The following is a 20790-nucleotide window of genomic DNA, read 5'->3' on the forward strand; positions in this document are numbered from 1 at the left end:
TGCTCCAGTATAGTGACGGGGACACTATACCGTAAAAACAGCACCGTCTTTCGGATGAGACGTTAAACTGAGGTCCTGACTCTCTGTGGTCATTAAAAATCCCAGGACACTTATCGTAAAAAGAGTAGGGGTATAACCCCGGTGTCCTGGTGAAATTCCCCCATTGGCCCTTCTCTATCATGGCCCCCAAATAATCCCCATCTCTGAATTGGCTACATCACTCTCCTCTCCACTAATAGCTGGTGTTGGTGGGCGTCCTGGCGCACTATGTCTGCCGTCGCATCATCCAGGTGGATGCTACACATTAGTGGTGGTTGAGGAGACTATATAAAGTGCTTCGAGTGTCTTGAAAAGCACTATATAAATGTAACTGTAACTGTCTAACCAACTAAAAATCACTGACAAAGGTAATTTCTCTGTGTTTTTTTTTATTATTATTATTTTCAAATGAATTCCAATAATTCCACTGTGAAGAACCTGTAAACCAAATACTGAAGAAACTACAGGTTCACACACACACACACACACACACACACACACACACACACACACACCTCAAGCAAACATTTTCTCCCCCAGAATGCAACCAATTTTTTGACCCATACATTTCGACCTAATAGTTCAGCTAGTTATGGAAACACCTGAGGAGCAAATGCAATTCAACGCTGTTACAAATGATATAGGAGTGTACCACTGTAAGACATTCATATTGGAAGTCTAGAAAATTCCAACACACTCAATTCAGCAGTAAACAGCATTGCGGCACCCGATAGTCTTGGAATTATGACTATAACAAACAAATAAAAATAAAAAATATGAAGACCATACATATGATAATACATATTATTTTAGCATGTTTACTCATAGCCCTGCTGTATATAATGCTTACCTTTTGTGAACAGGCAAACCAGAACAAATCTTACATGACTGATGCTTTAAAATACAGAAGACACAAAGGTGCTTAATCGTAGGAGACATCTCATAGCTGGAAGACAGAAAAGGCTGCATGTCCAAAAAGAAAAACTAGCCCTGTTAATAATGCTTAAACCGAGTCTTCTATAAGGCTTGAAATGGACACATTCCTGTAAAGGTGTAGTGCAACAAACACTTTCAAAATCAACTGCAAGGCCAAGCGGAAGATTGAGAGTTCAAATCCTTGGACTGGAAGACAGCCGTGTTTGAGCCCGGAACTTAACTCTCAAACTGCTTGCATTGCAATCCTTTCAAATGTAAAATCACTTTGGATAAAAGGATTCATTTTCAGGATTACAAACTGAAGAGCTTTGCCTTTGATTTGTCCAACAACTGGCTGATTCTGTTAAGGCAAAATCCATTATGTCTATAGCAGCCCTTTTAACACTGTTCAAAAACAAAACTATGGTTCCGTCTGATTGCTATAAAAGCACTGAGGATGGCAAGGAAGAACACTCCTCTAGTGTTTTTATCAGGATTTACTTGACTGTAGAGAAATATCACTTAAGCAGAGGGCACATGAATGTCCTTTTGAGTCTCTTGAGTATGTCCTACAGAACTGAACTGCAAGGCCTTTGTGTCAAATATCCATGATTTGAAAGCAAGTAAGGAGCTAGGACTTGGTGGAGTGGTGTCTGGAGTTGACAACGGCCTGCTTTGCTTCGTCTGGAAGGAGTGTTGGGTCGGTCAAGATGGAGGTGGTGGTGCTTAGCTGTCTCAGCGTCCCTAAAACCACTGTTACGTAAGAGGAAAAGAAAGAGAAGAGGAAAATAAATTTCCAGCACTTGACAGTTACTCAGCTATTTGTACTGAGTACTGCAAAATGCATTACACTTGCTTCTTATCATTTAATGGAAGCTTACGTCACTATCAGCTCCATCGTTGTTTCTTTACTGGGAACTTTCACATGCTTTTAATACGCTTTGAGTACTGAGTAAATTGTTGCTCATCTTGATTATCAAAACACCATCTTCGAAATTGTGCAGTTCTTTTATTCATGTAGAGCTGCACTTGCAGCTTGACTTGTTTTTCACCACCCATTTTATATCGCTTTTTCATATTTTAAATGACTTTTAGACATACTGTTCATGATTTAAAAAAAAAATTTTTAACACGTGAACCCGAATACTGTGTCAACCTCTTGTTGTGTCTTTAATTTAACCTAGACTAGCAGGCTACATCATGTACATCAGCTATAATATTGCTTTATTAGTTATACATGATTTTCAATTCAATTCAATGCTTAATCAGTTAATAATCTTCACTGGGCGCTACCTTGAACACAACAGAAATATTGTATACAGGCCAGCCCCACACTATAATCACAGTCATAACTTACTGGGCCTGAGGACGGGCAGCGCACAGTCTCGGTCCAGCCACTGCATGGTGGTCTCACACAGCGCGGTCTTGTTGGTGGTCGACACATTCCCATTGAAGGACTCAAACAGAGGCTTAATGATGATGCTAAACTGGAGGAACACTGTTAAAGAAAATACTTGGAGCTGTACTCGAGTTAAACAGTCGTCAGAGTCCGTTCAGTTACAGATACACGGCTTGCCCGAATGTGCAGTCTGATCATGCTGTCGCGTATGTCCGACAACTGCCAGCATGAGCACTGAAAAAAACATCCAATAACTGTTTGCTATTTTATAACAGTGTTCATAGTGACTCAGTTTTGAGCTTTGGTTTCAAATAACACAGAGCCCTAGTGAATATACTCTATATAGCCAAAGTTTATGGACACATCACTATCAGGCACACGTGTGCTTATTGAACATCCCATTCCAGATTTAGGTCCCCACCGGCTGTTATAATAACCTCCACTACATTTTGGAGCGTAGCTGTGGGGATTTGTGATCATTCATGATGTTGGGTGAGGAGGCCTGGAGCGCACTCGGTCTTCCAGTTCATCCTAAAGGTGTTCAGTGAGGTTGAGATCAGGGCTCTATGAAGGACACTCGAGTTCTTCCAGTCCAACCTTGGCACAACATGTCTTCATGGAGCTCGCTTTGTGCACAGGGGCACTGTCATGCTGGAGAACAGGTCTGGGCCTCTTAGTTCCATTGAAGGGAAATTGTAATGCTACAGAATACAAAGACATTCTATACAGCTGTGTGCTTCAGACTTTGTGGCAAGAGTTTGGGGAAGAACCGCATATACACCAATCAGCCATAACATTAAAACCACCTCATTAATATTGTGTAGGTTCCCCTTGTGCTGCCAAAACAGCTCTGACCCGTCGAGGCATGGACTCCACAAGACCTCTGAAGGTGTGCTGTGGTGTCTGGCACCAAGACGTTAGCAGCAAATCCTTTAAGTTCTGTAAGGTGTGAGGTGGGGCCTCCATGGATCTGATTTGTTTGTCCAGAACATTCCACACATATCCCTCACAATCTCAGGAAATTGGAAGCCAATTCAACACCTTGAGCTCTTTGTCATGTACCTCAAACCATTCCTGAACAATTTATGCAGTGCGTGCTGAAAGAGGCCACTGCCACTAGGGAATACTGCTGCCATGAAGGGGTGTACTTGGTCTGCAACAATGTTTAGGTAGGTAACAAACAAAGAAACAACCACAGGAATGTGGTTTCCCCAGCAGAAGCCCAGAGCATCACACTGCCTCTGCCGGCTTGCCTTCTTCCTGTATCGCATCCTGGTGCCATCTCTTCCCCAGGTCCGCCATACACAAGAAACATGATTCATCAGACCAGGCCATCTTCTTCCATTGCTCCACGCTCCAGTTCTGATGCTCACGTGCCCATCGTATAATAATGTCTGCGGGCTGGAGTGACATGATGGCTAGAATTCTCAGTGAATCCATGCTTCACAGCGATGAAATGCATGGCACTGAGGAAAACATGACTCTTGCCCCAGTGTTGTATGTTAGCAGAATCCAACTAACATATTAGACTCAGCAGCACTTAACCACATGTCCGCTGGTCAGTTAGACGGCAGGATATGTTGAATACTGAAGAGATATTGCAGAGGGAAATCCTGACACGACAAGGAGAATGAGGGCAGAATGGAGGGAAACCCGGGCTAGCGAGGTGAAAAGAAGAAAAGGAAAGATGGCTGTACGACAGTGACATTTATTGGATGCATGCAAACACTCACAAAAAGACATTCCGGTGATTTTTCACCACCCCTTTCGGTTAATACTGTTGAAATAGAACTTAATTTTACTGCGTTTGTGTTACTGATGTCTCCATTCTTCTACAAATATTTCTAAGACACTAAACCCCAACATTCCCTGCAGCTCCTTAACCTACAGAAGCACATCTAATCCATTTTATCAACGGATTTTTATTTCGTTCAGGTGGCAGGGTGCACAAAGGATACGATCCAAAACTTCCAGTTCTGCAGAGTCCTGTTCTTCACATACTCATCAAACTTCTCCTTCATGTGATCAAATCGGTAGCGTGTAATGGGGACTCCTGTGGCTGGAAGTTGTTCCTGGCATAAACTGTAAAGATCGAAAGTGAGATGTGAACCAGCTGAACTAGAGACCTGATCTTCAAAGTCCAACTAGAGACTAGAGACCTGATCTTCAAAGTCCAACTAGAGACTAGAGACCTGATCTTCAAAGTCCAACTAGAGACTAGAGACCTGATCTTCAAAGTCCAACTAGAGACTAGAGACCTGATCTTCAAAGGACAAGTCAGTCTTGTCCTTTGACACTTAGTACTGTTTAACTTTGTATCATACTGTTAGAGTTAATGCTCCGTTCAGAAGAGTGAGGACTCATATTCGCACTATCGTGTTTCACCCAGAAGAGGATGGGTTCGATTTTGAGACTTGCTCCTTTCACATGACATCTCAGGGAGTTTCTCTATCCCACTGTCACCTCTGCAAGTTTTTGAAGTTTAACGTTTTGAAAGTGACATTCTGCAGCGCCAATTTAAGGATCAAACTTCTACTTGTTAAAAATAATCTTTGTACCATGACTTAAGCTAATACCATGCTTTACTGTGTATGTGCCAGTTGTAATGAAAACTGACTGCATCATTGAAAGGGCATGAGGTAGTTTCTTTCCCCCACCACATACTGTCATGTATTCAAGATATGTGTTGGTGGGCCTGCATCCCGCACACACAAACACCGCGCTCCTCGCGCAACTTCCGGCCGGGTGCTGAATGGACAGCGCCATTTCAGCACTCCGATTGTTTTGAACAACAAGAGAGAGCGTGGCGGTGAGGTGGGACGGCAGAAACATACACGATTGGCTGACAATGAGTGGAACAGCTTCTCCTCATCGAAAGCCGACCTGACTATAAAAGGGAGCAGCAGGGACAGCGGGAGAGTTCATTCTCCGAATGCATGAGTATTATCCCTGTCTGCCCTCCAGACGCCAACGACAACAGCGGAGAAGAAGCTCCCCGGCTGTGCTGCACCCCTCGCTGGCACCCTTGGCCTGCTCCACGCCCCCCGGGTCCCGTCTCGCTGCTGTTCCAGCCTGCTCATCGCGGCCCCCACCGGGAAGACACCATCACCATTGCCACGCCCCCCACCTCCACCCCTCCGCTTGACCTAAATAAAAGAGCACCTTATTTTCCACTACCACCGCCTCCAGTGTGTATGTGTTCAGCCTGTCGCAGCCGAGAGTGGCCGCAGATAACGCCATGATTTAGTGTTACCTTCTGTGAACTGGAAACCATTTTGGCTGTTGGCACCAAATATTATCACGTTCAGATCCAAAATGGATTCCCAGGTCACAGGCTGTAATGCATAATAATCTCTAGATGAATGGATAAAAGAAAAATTTATTCAATGGACTTTTTAAATTATTTATATTTAAAGAAGTAAAAGACTGGGCTTTCAAAAAAATAAATAAATAAAAACCCATAAAGATGATTTAGGACTTCAATTCATACGATCAGTTATGCTATGATGACTTTAGGACTGCAATTGCCACAAACAGTTTTGCACTCAAGTCTCCATCAGTGAACAGTAGAGAATTCATCAAAACAGACTTCATGTAGAAACTGTAATGAATTTCCTGGTTACACAACTGCACTATTTGACCATATAGTACACATTTACAGAAGGGATTTGTTTATTTTATAATCGCACTATCGGGTGTCACCCAGATGAGGATGGACTCTCTTTTGAGTCTGGTTCCTCTCAAGGTTTCTTCCTCATGTCGTCTCGGGGAGTTTTTCCTCACCACCGTCACCTCTGGCTCGCTCAATAGGGATAAATGCATACATTAAAAATTTATACCTGGAGTTTATATATTTCTGTAAAGCTGCTTTGGGACAATGTCCATTGTTAAAGGCGCCATACAAATAATACTGAATTGAACCGAACTGAAAACTTACAATTATTCTCATTTTGCGAGATTCAGAGTTCTTGTATTTCAATGTTTTCCTTTTTACTGAGACAAATTCAGATCCTGATAATTAAAATAACGGCACGCATACTTTATGGACGCGTTGAGTTCCTCGATTTCCTCCCGCAGTCTCCTAGTCTCCTCCTGAATTTGGTGCCTCTCCTGCTGCAGTTTTCCGATGTAGTCCACCGTCTTCTGAAGGGTTGTAGCATTACTGATCTGGAACGCCGAATACAGAGCGGAGGACTCGGTGTTACACACCCTTTCACAGATTTACATTCATTATTAAACATGAATAACTTTGCATGTGTGAGAAACCATTCGCTATAGCTGGTGCATAGGAAAATATAATATGGACATGGTGATAAATTATGTCACAATGCACTTTTCTGAGATATTACGGATATATCATAAAAATGATAATACATTTCATTATAAACTGACTCGGAGCGGATGTCAGTTTTCCAACAAACCTATATATTGTGATGCATATTTTGTATCGTAGTATGTCTTTTTTTTCCCACATATTCGTGTCATATCGCTAACCCCTACCATACACCATGCTCGGACATTTCGCAATGTCATATCTCATGTAGAACAAGTAGAATAAGTAATGAGTATTGTATAATAATAGATATTTCACACTGTTGTCTACACCCTGCTGGGAGTTTGAGGGAAAAACCCTTCGGTCAGAAATGCCCACAGAACCAAAGAAACCCGGGTCGGTTCCTAATAAACTGCCTTTCCCTATATCCAATGTTAAAACAGATATATTCCATGAAATCAGGTGAGCCTTGTTGTGTTCAACAATAGTGCCATTCTTTACCACAGTGAAGTCAGACCACATGTTTAGCACAGTGTGCATGTAAATATCACAGGGATAACGTAAAAGATTCTGTTTTTACGGTTAGACTCCGCTGTTAAATACAGCGGTCTCGTTTGAATCGAATGGAGAAAGCCTATCTAGACCAATTAGCAGATCATCAAGTATCAGTATCAGGATGAGGACTGAGAACGCTGATTATCAAGCGTCAGTATGAATTTGCAACTGTAAAATTATTTGTGTTTATCCACAGGTATGTAGATCGCTAAACAAAAGGTCCAACGCCAATACCTACTTGCGTGCAAATATAAATAAATAAATAACTGATACGTTTACATTTGTTTGTGATTTGAGAGAGGGAACGAGGCTGCACAGCGTCTTGAAGCCGACGTTGATGTTGGATCGCCTTTTCTGCTCCGCCGATTTGTGTTTCACGCGACGATTCTGATTTTTTAAAAAAATAAAAAGACAGACAGATCAGACAAGACAGAAAAACAGATATACAACATACAAAAAAAAGAAGCAGCTCAAGATCATTATCAACAAGGGAAAAAAACACTTTAATACTTTAATCTCTAAAACCAGAATTAGATGAAGGTGATATGTGGGCATCACTGACTACGTTTACAGGGACAGCAGTAATCTAATTATTGACCTTAATCTAAGTAAGGTAATATTGTGATTAAGGTGTTTACATGAGTCGCTTTTAGAATACTCCTGTCATGTTCCCGTTTCACGTGTTATAGAACATGATTAGATTAACGGCACACGTCATTACGTCACCACGCCACGCCGTCCCTCCAGAATTTCACGTATCAACATACAGTTGGTCTTCGTTATGGGACCGTATACAGTTTTGGGTGTTTTTATTTAATTTTTTACGAACGCTTCAAGTGCAGTTAATTATTTGTCATGCTGTACGTGCAAATAGACGACTGCTTGAAGCCGTGGGCTGCGTCTCAAATCGCGTACTTACCTACTGTATAGTAGCCGAGATACATGTATTTTTCCCCACTACAGGCCTATAGTAGGCAAGTACGCGGTTTGGGACGCAGCCGAACTCTCTTGTTCGCCGTAAAACGTAAAACTGCCGTGTGTGATCGTGTCCTGTCGCAAAATGCGGTGAAAACGCTCACACGACGTTCATAATGTGATTAAGGTGTTTACATGTCTGTAATGCACGTCCATAAAACGATTAAAACAGGAGTAATCCACCTGTCTTAATTCGATTAGAGCTTAATTAGATTATGACCTTAATTAGATTAAGGTTGCTGTTTACATGGTAGTTTCTTAATCAAAGTATGGCCTTAATTAGATTAAGAGTGGATTATTGTTGTCCATGTAAACGCAGTCACTGATGAGACTAAGGGTGCGTTCATATATGCAGGGTTTAGTCCATTTGAATGTGCATGTGCTCTGGATGAAAAATCATTGATCTGAGTGAGGTGACCTCGTTCCGCTTCCATGTGATCGCTAGTGCGAGTTGATTGCAGTGAGAAAGTGGTTTGACCCTGAAGCGACCCTACCGCAGGAAGTGAAATAAACATGACGTTCATTTTAAGCACTTTTTGTTTTGTTTTTTTGGGAGTTGAGCCAACAAACAGAGCTTTATGCCATATGTTCTGAATATTCCAGACTGATGAACAAGAACAGAAAATAAATGCTGGATGTGATACAATATAAATAACGTTAAACTAGTTATTTATATTATATAACTATCTCAGGCAACAACTTAATACAAATTTGGACTTTAAAAGGCCCTAAAATGCTATTTCTTTACAACCAGTGTTAATAATAGCAGTAGCCAGTTGCTGATTAAATGCAACTACCATGTGGGGGGGGGAACACACTAAATGTGGCTAACAGAACCATGAAATTTACTTTGGACACCGGCAGTGCAGTATAACACACATTTAATCTAAATAAGGACTCTAAGAAAAGGTACCTGATTGGGCTCGTTCTTGACCAGGCCTGAGGTGCAGCTGCTGAGTGGAGACTGTGGGCTCGGAACCTGCTCTGCCCCCAACGGTGAGCCTTGACCCGAAGTTCGCCCATCTAATGATGAAAAATAGTACGAACATGTAACATAATAAACACAAAACGGGAAGAAAAAAAAAAATCAACCGAGCAACTCTTTTTGGTCCAGACGTCAGACCCCAGATTTTTTGGGGCGTTGTAAAAATGAAGAATATTGGAATATTGCCTCTGACCTGCACAAGTTGCTGGAACTGAGCTCTTATTGCTAGATAAGGTGGCTTCCTCTTTTGGCACAATGTGCTGAGCAGAACTCTGACTTGGGGGGAGAATGTGGAAGCCAGGCCCCTGTGAAAAGAGCGTTCTCTTTTAACAGAAACTGAGAAAAAAAAACGTCTGTAAAAACTTTTGAATGACAAGAAGGTAATAATGAAAGAGAAGGCTTACGCGTGGAATACCGGCGGAAGTGATGACCACTCCAGTAGTAGAAGCAACGTCGGTTTTAAGGTGGGACGGAGTGACGAGAACGGCACCGGCAGGTCCTGGAGAAAAACATCAACGTTGATAACAGATTATACGGGCTATTAGGCTCCGCAACGCTCAGTACGAATTGAGCATCAGCCCCTTCTCTGGCCAGATGTACCCCTGTATTATCAGGTGTGTTAGGAGATCTGCAGTGCAAAACTTGTCCAGGAGTACAATTGGAAACCTTTAATACAAGGCCTAATAAATACTGATTTAAGCAGCGTATGTACTGTATACTGTATATTTTGAACGTGGTGTGGACAAAAGGCACTCACCTGTCAGAATGAGGTGAGATGATGCAACTGAAGCAGCAGGGACTATGGGCACGTGGCGGCTCTTTTTAGCAGAGCCAGCAGGCTGGATGGGTCGTGGCAGGGCAAAACTCTGAGACTGGGGGGGCAAAGAGATACATGGGAGAGCCTGATCTTGACGAGAAGGCCTGGGTGAAAGGGCAAAGGTTGACCTGTGCGTGGCAGTGGCGCTGGGTGTCACTGAGGAAGAGCCAGCGTGCGTGACTGTGGATGGAGATGAGCTCCTAGGGACAGTGCCAACAGCCTGGCACTGCAGTGAGTGAGAGGGCGGAGGAGGCCGAGGGGCCGGGGGTGGCATGACGGGGGTTGAGGCGACCAAGGGTGGCATTTGTTCTGTGAAAAGTGGCATGTAGTCCTGTTGGTACACAGTGCCTACGGAGCTTATATTGTCTTGACTGGGTATTGAAGGAGGACTTGGGGCCAATGAGATGGACAGTTCCGAGGGCAAGTTAATTGGAGATAACAGTGAAGCCTGGGAAGAGAAATACGCCATCAAAAGAGTGAGAGAAAACACAGCAAACACGGTATTTCTCAGTGCATTATACTGTGTAGCTGATCCACTCCGAATCTGTGTCGATCCTTTGCTTATAGTACGACTAAATCAAGTTATGGTTAGAGGACTTAACTAGAGAGCAGACCCACTGTATAGAAAATGTGTCAAATATGTGTGAACTATGCATGCCTCTATAATGTAATCACTAGTACTTTATAGAGTAACGTAAGCACGGTACGTCTTCGTGTTACAGTCAGTACTGTTTATTATCGTAATCAAATTCAGCAATGTTTTACTCTGAGCACTGGTTTTTAAAATTGGATACTGAGTGAAAGCATATCAGTCGATTAATCGGTTATCGGTAGGTTCTGCCCAACTTATCTGCTGGTATCGGTAAAATCCACTAATCGGTCGACCTTTAGTATTATATATATTAATAAGTCACACTCATCCTGATATAAACACAGAAAGAAAAGGTCTACTGGAAACCTAGCGCCTTTATACAAACTCAGTTACGCATACCATGTGAACCTGCCAGTATACACTTGTGTAACTCTACAAGCGGAAGCTCAAGTTGATACACGTGTCAACATAAACATAAAAGTGTGTGGATCTGGAGCAGCACTGGTACCTGCGTTTGGGTGCTGCTACTGCTGCTGGATAAGGGAGTGGCGGTTGGGGCAGTGGGTGAGGTTGTGGGGTAGAAGGGTTGACGCAGGGAGTGAAACAGATCTGGTTAAGAGGAGAAATCAAGGAAGTGAGATAATGAGGAGCTTATGCACCTATAAATATAAAACTGCACTAGCCAGATTTCGTGTGATTTAATTAGACGTCTGTAATGATAAGTAATGTGAAGTATGAAGCTATGAAGCTAAGTGGATGGTTTAGTAAGAAAGCAGGAAATAATTATTTTATTTACAACAAACAACTACAGTGAGTGTATAACAACTAGAGTGAGTGTATAACAAGTAGAGTGAGTGTATAACAACTAGAGTGAGTGTATAACAAGTAGACTGAGTGTATAACAACTGGAGTGAGTGTATAACAAGTAGACTGAGTGTATAACAACTAGAGTGAGTGTATAACAACTAGAGTGAGTGTATAACAACTGGAGTGAGTGTATAACAAGTAGACTGAGTGTATAACAAGTAGACTGAGTGTATAACAACTAGACTGAGTGTATAACAACTGGAGTGAGTGTATAACAAGTAGACTGAGTGTATAACAAGTAGAGTGAGTGCTGAATTTTTAGCTGAATATCATACTTTTCGGTGCATCCCAGTATAACAACCTCGAAATCTTGGTGTCAGGTGTCACCATCATTACAGAGATTTATTACATTTGTTCTACCGTAAAATAACACAAGACGTGTGTTGTACAAATTCCCACCCAAAAAAGCTATGACATCGATAAGCTGATTAGATTACTTCACATGAGCTCGACAGCACACCGACGGTACGTGATTAAACTGTTACGTCAAAACACCTCAGGAATAACATGAAGAGCCGAGTACTCGGCATTATATAGAAGGAGAAATGCAGAAAAACATACAACATGGCCAAACGGTCTAAAACGGCAAATGACAAGCAGAATGGTTCCTACAGTGTGTGTGGGCTGACACTGAGGCGGAAATGCTGCTTAATGTTAGACCTGAATACAAAGTCATCGAGACCCAAGTCTTATCTGAAACGATCAGCATTTTCATAAATAAGCATTTTTCGCCCGTCCATGTGAAAATACCCCTACTTCCACGTATCAAAAACTAACGCCGGTGCCCTCTAATCCCATCAAACACCAAGAACCAGCTCCATATGGTTCATGGAAATCAAAGCTAGGTTTTAGGTTTGATAAATGCATATCGTTCCGTCTGCGCAGATCACGCAAGCTTATAATCTCCATCCTGGTCAATCATCCACCAGCAAATCAGCAAAATAAAAACACATCCGACTGCGTGACCAAGATAAAAGTGATACGTTTAACCTTGAAGAGGCTCGAACGTGTCCATGAAGTCCAAGTTGGGCTGCAGTGGGATGAGGCCAGGCTGGATCATGTCTGCGTTACCTGCATGTGCTGGGAGCAATGAATCAACGAATGAATCAATCCTTACAAATGGTCACTGATTACAAAATGTCTGCTTTATTTGTATTATGTCATGTTAAGTCCATCATGTGGAGAAGCTTGGCAGATTTGGCGCACACTTGTTACCGTACTCTTACCGATCTCTCTGGGATTAGGCCAAGGGACAGGCTGGTGAGAAGAAAGCGTAGAGAAGAGCGTGTCTGAGAACTCGGACATGAGCACATCCATGTCGAAGATGGGGTCCATCTCCATTGGGGTGGGAGAGTTGCAGCTCCTGCGAGAGCTGCGGCGGGTGAATCCCGCTGCCTCGTCTTCCTGGTAGAAGGGCATACGGAGGATGTCGGGATGCACTTCGCCAAAAAGTGAGAACTGCTCCTCTGCCCCCTTTGGGAGGGCAAAAATGCAACAGTGCAGGCCAGGTTACTGGACAAACAAGGTTAGTGCAGGCAAAATGCATACAGCTGATATGAAGAGCTTTACAAATGGGGAGCTTTTCATGTGTTATAGTACATATACAGTGGGGTGCAAAAATCTGAGGCCACTGAAAATATTTCAAACAAAGAAAGTGAATGTTCTATATTTTTAATTTTTAATAATCGAGATTAAATTTGTAATTTGCTACACACGATGTTCTTACTGTCAGAAAACTAAACACCAGTTTGAGAGTCCTGACTTTTCTCTAGCTAAATTCTGTTTTAGTTGATTTTTCAGTAGGTTGGTGTGGTCTAAATTTAACCAATCAGGAATGGCTCATCAGCGTTGCCAGATTGGGTGATATCCCTTTTCAAATAACACAAGCACCCCTTTTTGTTGTTGGTAAATATTAGTTTACTGTTTTGTTGATTCAGCACTATTTCTATGTCCCTGATTAAGCGTAAACAAATGTGTGATATTGACCACGCTAACCGCTTTTGTACAGAAGGTCAGATTTTCCTCGTGTCTAATCTCTTCTATTGAAGCGTGTTAAGGCGGCACTCCAGCGGATTCGATCTAAAATGGATCATAAGGTTCTACACAAACCCTGAAATTCATGTGAATAAATCAAAGATTCTACTTGGCACTCCAGTTGTTGTCAGTAATATCATTTGTAATGAAACTGGCTGCATTAAATTAGAAACGAATGCACTTTCATTAGTGCTCTCAGACTTGTGGACCCCACTGTAGGTCAAATCTTTCAACTTCAACTTTAAATGAATCTGTATACGTTATTATTCTGCGTTCATCCAGAATACTTAGATTTGATTATTCAAAACTGTTTGCCATACAATGCCAGCAACACAATTCGTACAAATAATGCCATCACTGCACGGCAACAGAGCGAAAATTTGAGATGATGCATTTGTTGTCTGCCTTTTTCAGCTTGTATTTTGGATGCGATTAGTCCCACAGCAGTGTCATGTACATTACACCAAGCAGGATAATACTGTTATACAAGATTGCTAGTACTGTACAATATTCCTATATATAGTGCATAAAGGAAACCAACACATATCATATATATATAATATCAATGTGAGGCTATTAATGCACATTAAGAGCGCCGCACAGAACCAGGCATCTTGGCAATGCAATGTTTTGAGCAAAAAATCTGAGACGCACAAAATCAGTAGTGTTACCTTGAGTAGGCTGGAAAGATCATCATCTTTGTGCTTCTGTAACTGGGAAATAATACAATTAATAAGGTTAAATGGAAATTATTTGTAAAGCTCAGACATAATACAGTCATGCAATCAGCAATATTTTGTACTGCAATGTAAAATATTATATATATATATATATATTTTTTTACAATGCAAAAAGATTTTTTTGTCAAGAAATATACCTAAGTAACTATAACTCATTTGGATTTTGACATTAGGTCCAGAATCTCACACTCCAAAAGAAAAAAATCAAGGTCCTGAGGCCTACCTGGGACCTTAAAAATCCTCATCACAAAGTACCTCAAACAGTTAAATAGGTGACCTACCCTTTTCTTGAAGTACGTCCTCCATTTATGGTACTCTCTGAGAACAATTTCGATTCTTCTCTTCCAGTATTTTCCTTCTGTAGCTATTGCCTTAGAAGACACACGAAGACAACAACAACATTGGTGACTTCTGGTGATTAAGAGCAATCACATCTGCAGAATAAATATCTATTTATCAGAAACCTGTATGGGTCAACGAGAAGTAAATCCGCTGTAAGTATACATTCTGTCATTGCACAGCATGGACATGAGCACGATTCATGTGATGTAGAGAGCTGAAATTCAGCTCCCCTTCCTAAAAACTCTCACAGGTTACGTCTCTGTCCTAATCCCATACTGTGTAACTGCATGAAGGGGTGCCTATTCTGCCCTAGATCTTAAAATTATTTAGCATAATTTTAACTGTACAGCAGTGTATGTGAACGTAAATCTAAATGTCCATATTTGTCTTTACACGTACAAGGTTTTGGTATAAATTGTCCCTACTTGTGAATGAGAGTGTGAATGTGTGTATGCATGGATGAACTGCTGTCCCAACTGATGTTTTCCAGACTCCGGACTCACCACAAGTGCGTATATGTACCTGCCTCAAAATTTACCTTCAATTTACATCAGGAATGATCAGCAGTGGCTGGGAAGCCCTTAGTAAACGCATAATGAGATGAGAAAGGAATCCGTCCTCTTCTGGGATGAATCCTTACAGTATACAGGTGTAATAGATTAAAAACAAACAGTACTAAGTGCGTTGAAACGACGTTCGGTACGAGCAGATTGTGTTGTCTTTATGATTACTGCAGCAGTTCTTATAAATGACTAAACTAGTTTTGGGAAGAAAGCTCCAGATGAAGAAGCAGGACAAGAGCATCACGGACGAATCAAGCAGACCCAGGGGATAAGGAATCTTCTGAGTAAGATCACGTCCGAGTTTTAAAAAAAATTTCCGTTTCTAACTTGGAATAACCGGCATGCAGTCTGCTTTTCAAAGCATCAGAGCTGGCTGAAGTCATCAGCAACCTGCTTGCGTCGGATTGTGAATAAGGTCTTGTTTTGGTTTGGCTTGCGCGCTACATTGAAAACACGAGGAGGTTAGACATTCCCTGGTTTAGCTGACAGATCGATTGGTCTGTGTTATTGGAAATTGATCAGAACCCAAAAAGTACAGCATGGTGTCCCACAAAAATCGCTTTTATTGTTACCATTTACATACCTCCCAATGAACATGTCATGTGCAAACATATTGCTGGCTTTCACATCTATTATGATACATTTTTGAAACTGTAAACCGCTTTGAGTGATATAAAGGCATTATAAATAGAAACTGAGGTGAGGATTCTCAGATAGCAAATGTGCCTGAAATAAGGCTACAGTTTGACAGCTATTCGGTGAAAACAAAAGGACTCTGGCATAACCAAACGCTGGTCTATCATTTGATTCCCATATTGCTAACGTCTCGAAAATGACACATCATCGTTGCAAAGCCAAAAGAAGACATGCTGGCCATTCATGATGCTGTGTAACTAGCTAATCGACTCCGGCTGCCTACTCAGTTCTTCGTTAACTACAAAGTCTAGCTAATGCTAGCATTAAAATCTCTAAACGGTTTAGCTGCTGGTGTATCTTAATGACCACTTGAAGCAGTACTGCCATATCCTCCCGAGTACTTCACTTAGATGTAAGGAAGTGATTGCCTCAGCTTAGTCGGTTTTAGACTCAAAACAAAAAAAAGCGCTATTAAAAAGTAATATGTATTATTAGTATTCATGTAACGTGTCACATTTGTGCATAACTGACAGGATGCAGCTGATTTGATGGTAAAAGTCTGTACTTAAAATTGTAAAAATGTTCAAATCAAAATATCGTGAGCAAACCTAAATAACATGATGCATATTGTGTAATTTTCTTGAGAATGGTGATATGATATTTACGATACACAATGCACCACCATTCCTATACATTTACTGAAAAGGCTCTCTCCATTCCTACTGTACTTAAGGTCCCCGTCTGAAGACGACCACAGCGTTACCGCTGTCCCCCATTCATAACCAGCTCGCTACTCATTCATCACTACCATCTCACCTCTGCAGGTCGATGGACTCCTGAATCCATGGTCCCATCCAAAGGCGTAACGAAATGGCAGACCGGGTTCTCTCGTTTCTCCACATCTGCACAAGATGAATTCACGAGAAGCGACGATAAGACCGATGACGATGACACAAAGATGTTAAAAAAGGTGTTAATGTGCGGTCACCAGTCCTTACACTGAATGTACCAAGCCCTCCAGATGGCATTGTTCAGGCGAATCTTGTCCCTCCAAAGAAGTTTCAAGCCTTTGAAGTTCTTCCATTTTGGGGACACCAATCTCCCACTGATGGTGATAAAAACAACAACATGCAACACAGCGTTACAAAATGTTTTTCCCTGGACTGACTACAACAATTCTATGCTGTTACTTTAGAAGCACATTATCTTGCATCATTGAACATGGTTGAACATCCACAATTCTCCTTACTGTCCACCTTCTCGTATGGGACCTTCAGACCTTTAACTCATCCAGTTCTAAAGCACCGATTTAACTGCATATGTCTACTTTCACATCCTGGATTATGACAGCATCTATTTTTCCTTCACAAATATTCAGCTCTCATCACGTGTCCTTGTGCACGGGTTTCTTTTCCCTGAACTCTTCTTCCAGTCTTGGCCGGTTTCCATCCCATGCATCTCGTGTCACATGATAAACTGCAAGTGTGAGTGCTTCCACACATGTTTCCTCTACAGCACAAAGAGCCAACTTTCCATACTTTTAAACTTCCTCTTGCACACTGTCCTAACAATCAGAAACACTTTTTTCTCCAACATACATGTACACGCACAGAAAAGCATGATGAGATTTTAAATTGAACACACACACTTACATGGGAGCTATAGTTATATAGCTAGAAATTCAATCACATGAGAAACATCTCATGTGATGTCAACAAGCAGTTGATAAATCCTGTCTCAAAAGGTTTTCACTGTATGTGAAACAGTGCAGTTGACGACAGGGGGGGAAAAACAAAACCTAATCAGGCTAATTTTCTAATTTTGGGTGAACCTGTGTCCACTGTAGCCTCAGATTTCTGAGTGAAACCTGGTGTTTTCTTCTGCTGTTGAAGCCCATCCACTTCAATATTTGACGTTCTGAGTTGCATTTCGGCTTTTAGAGCGGTTATAAAGAGCGCTTGTATAGAGCGGTTGTATTGAGTGCTTGTAAAGAGCGGTTGTACAGAGCGGTTGTATATAGCGCTCGTATAGGAGCGCTTGTATAGAGCGGTTATAAAGAGCGCTTGTATAGGAGCGGTTGTACAGAGCGGTAATATAGAGTGGTTGTATATAGCACTTGTATAGAGCGGTTATAAAGAGTGCTTGTATAGGAGTGGTTGTATTGAGTGCTTGTATAGAGCAGTTGTATAGAGTGCTTGTAAAGAGCGGCTGTACAGAGCGGTTGTATATAGCGCTTGTATATGAGCGCTTGTATAGAGTGCTTGTAAAGAGCGGTTGTACAGAGCGCTTGTATAGAGCGGTTATAAAGAGCGCTTGTATTGTGTGCTTGTAAAGAGCAGTTGAACAGAGCGGTTGTATATAGCGCTTGTTTAGAGCGGTTATAAAGAGCGCTTGCATAGAGCAGTTGTATTGAGTGCTTGTAAAGAGCGGTTGTACAGAGCGGTAATATATAGCACTTGTATAGAGCGGTTATAAAGAGTGCTTGTATATAGCGCTTTTATAGGGGCGCTTGTATAGAGCGGTTGTATATAGCACTTTTATAAGTGCGCTTGTATAGAGCGGTTATAAACAGTGCTTGTATAGGAGTGGTTGTATTAAGTGCTTGTATAGAGCGGTTATAAAGAGTGCTTGCATAGGAGCTTTTGCATTGAGTGCTTGTAAAGAGCAGTTGTACAGAGCAGTAATATAGAGTGGTTGTACAGAGCGGTTGTTGGCGTTCCCCTACCCTATCAGCTTGAACCAGTCTGGGTATTCTCCCCTGACCTCTCACAGAAATGTCTGCATTTCAAAACTGCTTACAACACACAAATCAAAACAGTATCCTACACACCAACGCCCTTGAGTTATTTTTTTGTTCTGCACAAAGAACTTTAATTACACACAAGTGTGATAATGATAACCCAGAGAAAAGACCCTATGATTAAATGTTTTCTTTTATAACCCAAGGTCAGCACTGAATTATCATCCAACTTCAACAAGATCCGCTGCTGTGAAAGAAGTAAATGAAACTCAAGACTGCGAGCACTGACACAAACAACAGCACTGTTTCCATCACACGCTCACATGCTAAGGAAATGAGCTAGCAGACTGTAGACAGGTCGGAAAGAGCGTCGTAAAGGAATTAAAGTTATACGGTCAGCTCTATGGTGAAGTACACAGCACCGCACGCGCTTTATTGATTAACGTGGGGTTAAAGAAGTATTAGCACGCGAGCGCGGCGCTCGTGCGTCACTCTCGAGTTTAATAAAAGGTTAGCGTCGGTTAGCCGAGGAAGCTAGCTCTCTTTCCTCATAACCACACACAGGACATAAAACTGCTTAGTTATTAAAGGAAATAAACGCGGAAAGTGGACATACTCTGGGTTTTTACGAGTTATTATTGTAATGTAAGAGTGATGAGGCTAGCTAGTTTAGCTAATCATCTGTCAGAGGATGAAATTTAATACGGTCGGTCTTACAGATATCCTCCTCTGCCTGGACACCCGGGACTCTCTCTCTCTCTCTCCACCCGAATTACTACAAAAACTCGACCTAGTGTTGTTAGTTAAGTGTGGTGTAATAAACTCGCCTGTACGCGAGGGTCATACACTCGAAAAGTTTGGTGAGAGACGCGTCGATGGAGAGATGGGATGCGCTCGCCTTGCCGAAGTGATAAGTCTGACAAGTTTGTTTATTCACGGTGTCGAAGTCGTAGCCTTTCTTCGGCGGATGCTCGATGTGAGGAGTGGAAACCATGAAATGACCGCTGTGGATGATCTGCGGCTCTCGACCGTCGGGTTTCTTCAGTCCGAGCCCGAGGTGTGTCTCCTCGGTGTCGGAGTCGTCGTCGTGCTGCTCGCTCTTCATGCTCGGAGCGAGTCTCCTCTGTGCCCGGGTAGCCATTACACCTCCACCTCCGACTTCAGCTCTTTGTTCAGCAACTCTTCAGCCGATCTGCTTCCGATACTTCATACTAGTGTCTCTCTGATATTTGTGAAGTCCTCTGGAAGCGAACAACACGCTCTCTGTTCATGTTGCTGGAGGAGTTCATTACTTTAAGAACCCACCCGTGTTCTTCAGTTTACTAAACCGACCGACACGCACGCACGCGCACACACACACACACAGAAGGCTGAGAGACTCGAGACAGTTGCGTTTCCGCTGGTTGCCAGATTGGAGTTTTTCACCCATATGTCCTTATTGACAGCGCCATTCCAGATTCATTTCCCCTTTGCTGTTATAATAACCTCCACTCTTCTGGGAAGGCTTTCCACTAGATTTTGGAGCGTGGATAAGGTTTTTCTTGTTGTCCAGGTGTGCCCTGTTTGATTGAGTGTGTAAAGAATGAACAGCTCTGAATTTCTATTCTTCGTCTGAACCGTAGGTTTCACCTGTGAAGACTGCATTTGTTCAAATGAAAAGGAGAAACCAACATGATGATCAGAGAGCTGTCTACAGGAGAAAAGCAAGCCATTTTTAGGCTGAGAAAAGAGGGGGAAATATTATCAGAGGTATTGCATAAGCGGGCGCACGGTGGCTTAGTGGTTGCGGAGTTTGCAGGTTCTCCCCGTGCTGCGGGGGTTTCCTCCGGGTACTCCGGTTTCCTCCCCCAGTCCAAAGACATGCATGGTAGGATGATTGACGTGTCTAAAGTGTCCGTAGTGTATGAATGGGTGTGTGAGTGTGTATGTGATTGTGTCCTGCGATGGATTGGCACCCTGTCCAGGGTGTACCCCGCCTTGTGCCCGATGCTCCCTGGGATAGTCTCCAAATTCCCCGTGACCCTGAAAAGGAGTAAGCGGTAGAAGATGGATGGATGGATGGTATTGCACAAGCATTGGGCAAAGTCAGTAAAATAATTTGGAACGTCCTCTATTAACAGTCAGGCATGGAACGGGTCGGCCAAGGAAACAAACAGCAGTTGATGACAAACATTGTGAGAGCTGTGAAGAAAAACCCCCCAAAACAACAGTTAGTGGACATCAAGAACAGTCTCCACAGGGCAGGAGTGAAGTTATCACAATCCACCGTTCGAAGAAGACTTAGAGAGCAGAAATATATAGAGGCCACACCACAAGAT

The 20790-nt window shown here is 42.3% G+C and overlaps 1 protein-coding gene across 2 annotated transcripts; it reads right to left on the reverse strand.

Moving 5' to 3' along the window:
- Positions 1 to 411: 411 nt before the first annotated feature.
- Positions 412 to 20494, reverse strand: mlxip (MLX interacting protein). Of its 2 annotated transcripts, none has more exons than XM_053610525.1 (17): positions 19300 to 20494; positions 16731 to 16837; positions 16549 to 16634; positions 14473 to 14562; positions 14123 to 14158; positions 12644 to 12890; positions 12408 to 12497; positions 11059 to 11159; positions 9899 to 10406; positions 9546 to 9640; positions 9335 to 9446; positions 9070 to 9179; positions 7461 to 7568; positions 6393 to 6520; positions 4312 to 4435; positions 2312 to 2441; positions 412 to 1707 (listed from the first exon to the last, which is right to left on the reverse strand). In XM_053610525.1, the coding sequence occupies exons 1-17, from the start codon at positions 19611 to 19613 to the stop codon at positions 1586 to 1588; spliced, it is 2508 nt and encodes an 835-aa protein (XP_053466500.1). In that variant the 5' UTR covers positions 19614 to 20494; the 3' UTR covers positions 412 to 1585. The 2 variants fall into 2 exon arrangements, with proteins under 2 accessions (XP_053466500.1, XP_053466499.1); XM_053610524.1 differs by having other exon boundaries at positions 14123 to 14164.
- Positions 20495 to 20790: the final 296 nt, after the last annotated feature.

This window comes from Ictalurus furcatus, chromosome 22, assembly GCF_023375685.1.
Source record: "Ictalurus furcatus strain D&B chromosome 22, Billie_1.0, whole genome shotgun sequence".
Lineage (NCBI taxonomy): Eukaryota > Metazoa > Chordata > Actinopteri > Siluriformes > Ictaluridae > Ictalurus > Ictalurus furcatus.

Bases quoted from the DNA above. Each gene is read 5' to 3' on its own strand.
- mlxip (XM_053610524.1), bottom strand. From the start codon at position 19,613: ATGGCTACCCGGGCACAGAGGAGACTCGCTCCGAGCATGAAGAGCGAG. The intron at 16,838-19,299 runs GCGAGTTTATTA...TATCACCATCAG, and splicing joins TGTATGACCCTCGCGTACAG to TGGGAGATTGGTGTCCCCAA. The intron at 16,635-16,730 runs GTAAGGACTGGT...CATCTTGTGCAG, and splicing joins GAGGGCTTGGTACATTCAGT to ATGTGGAGAAACGAGAGAAC.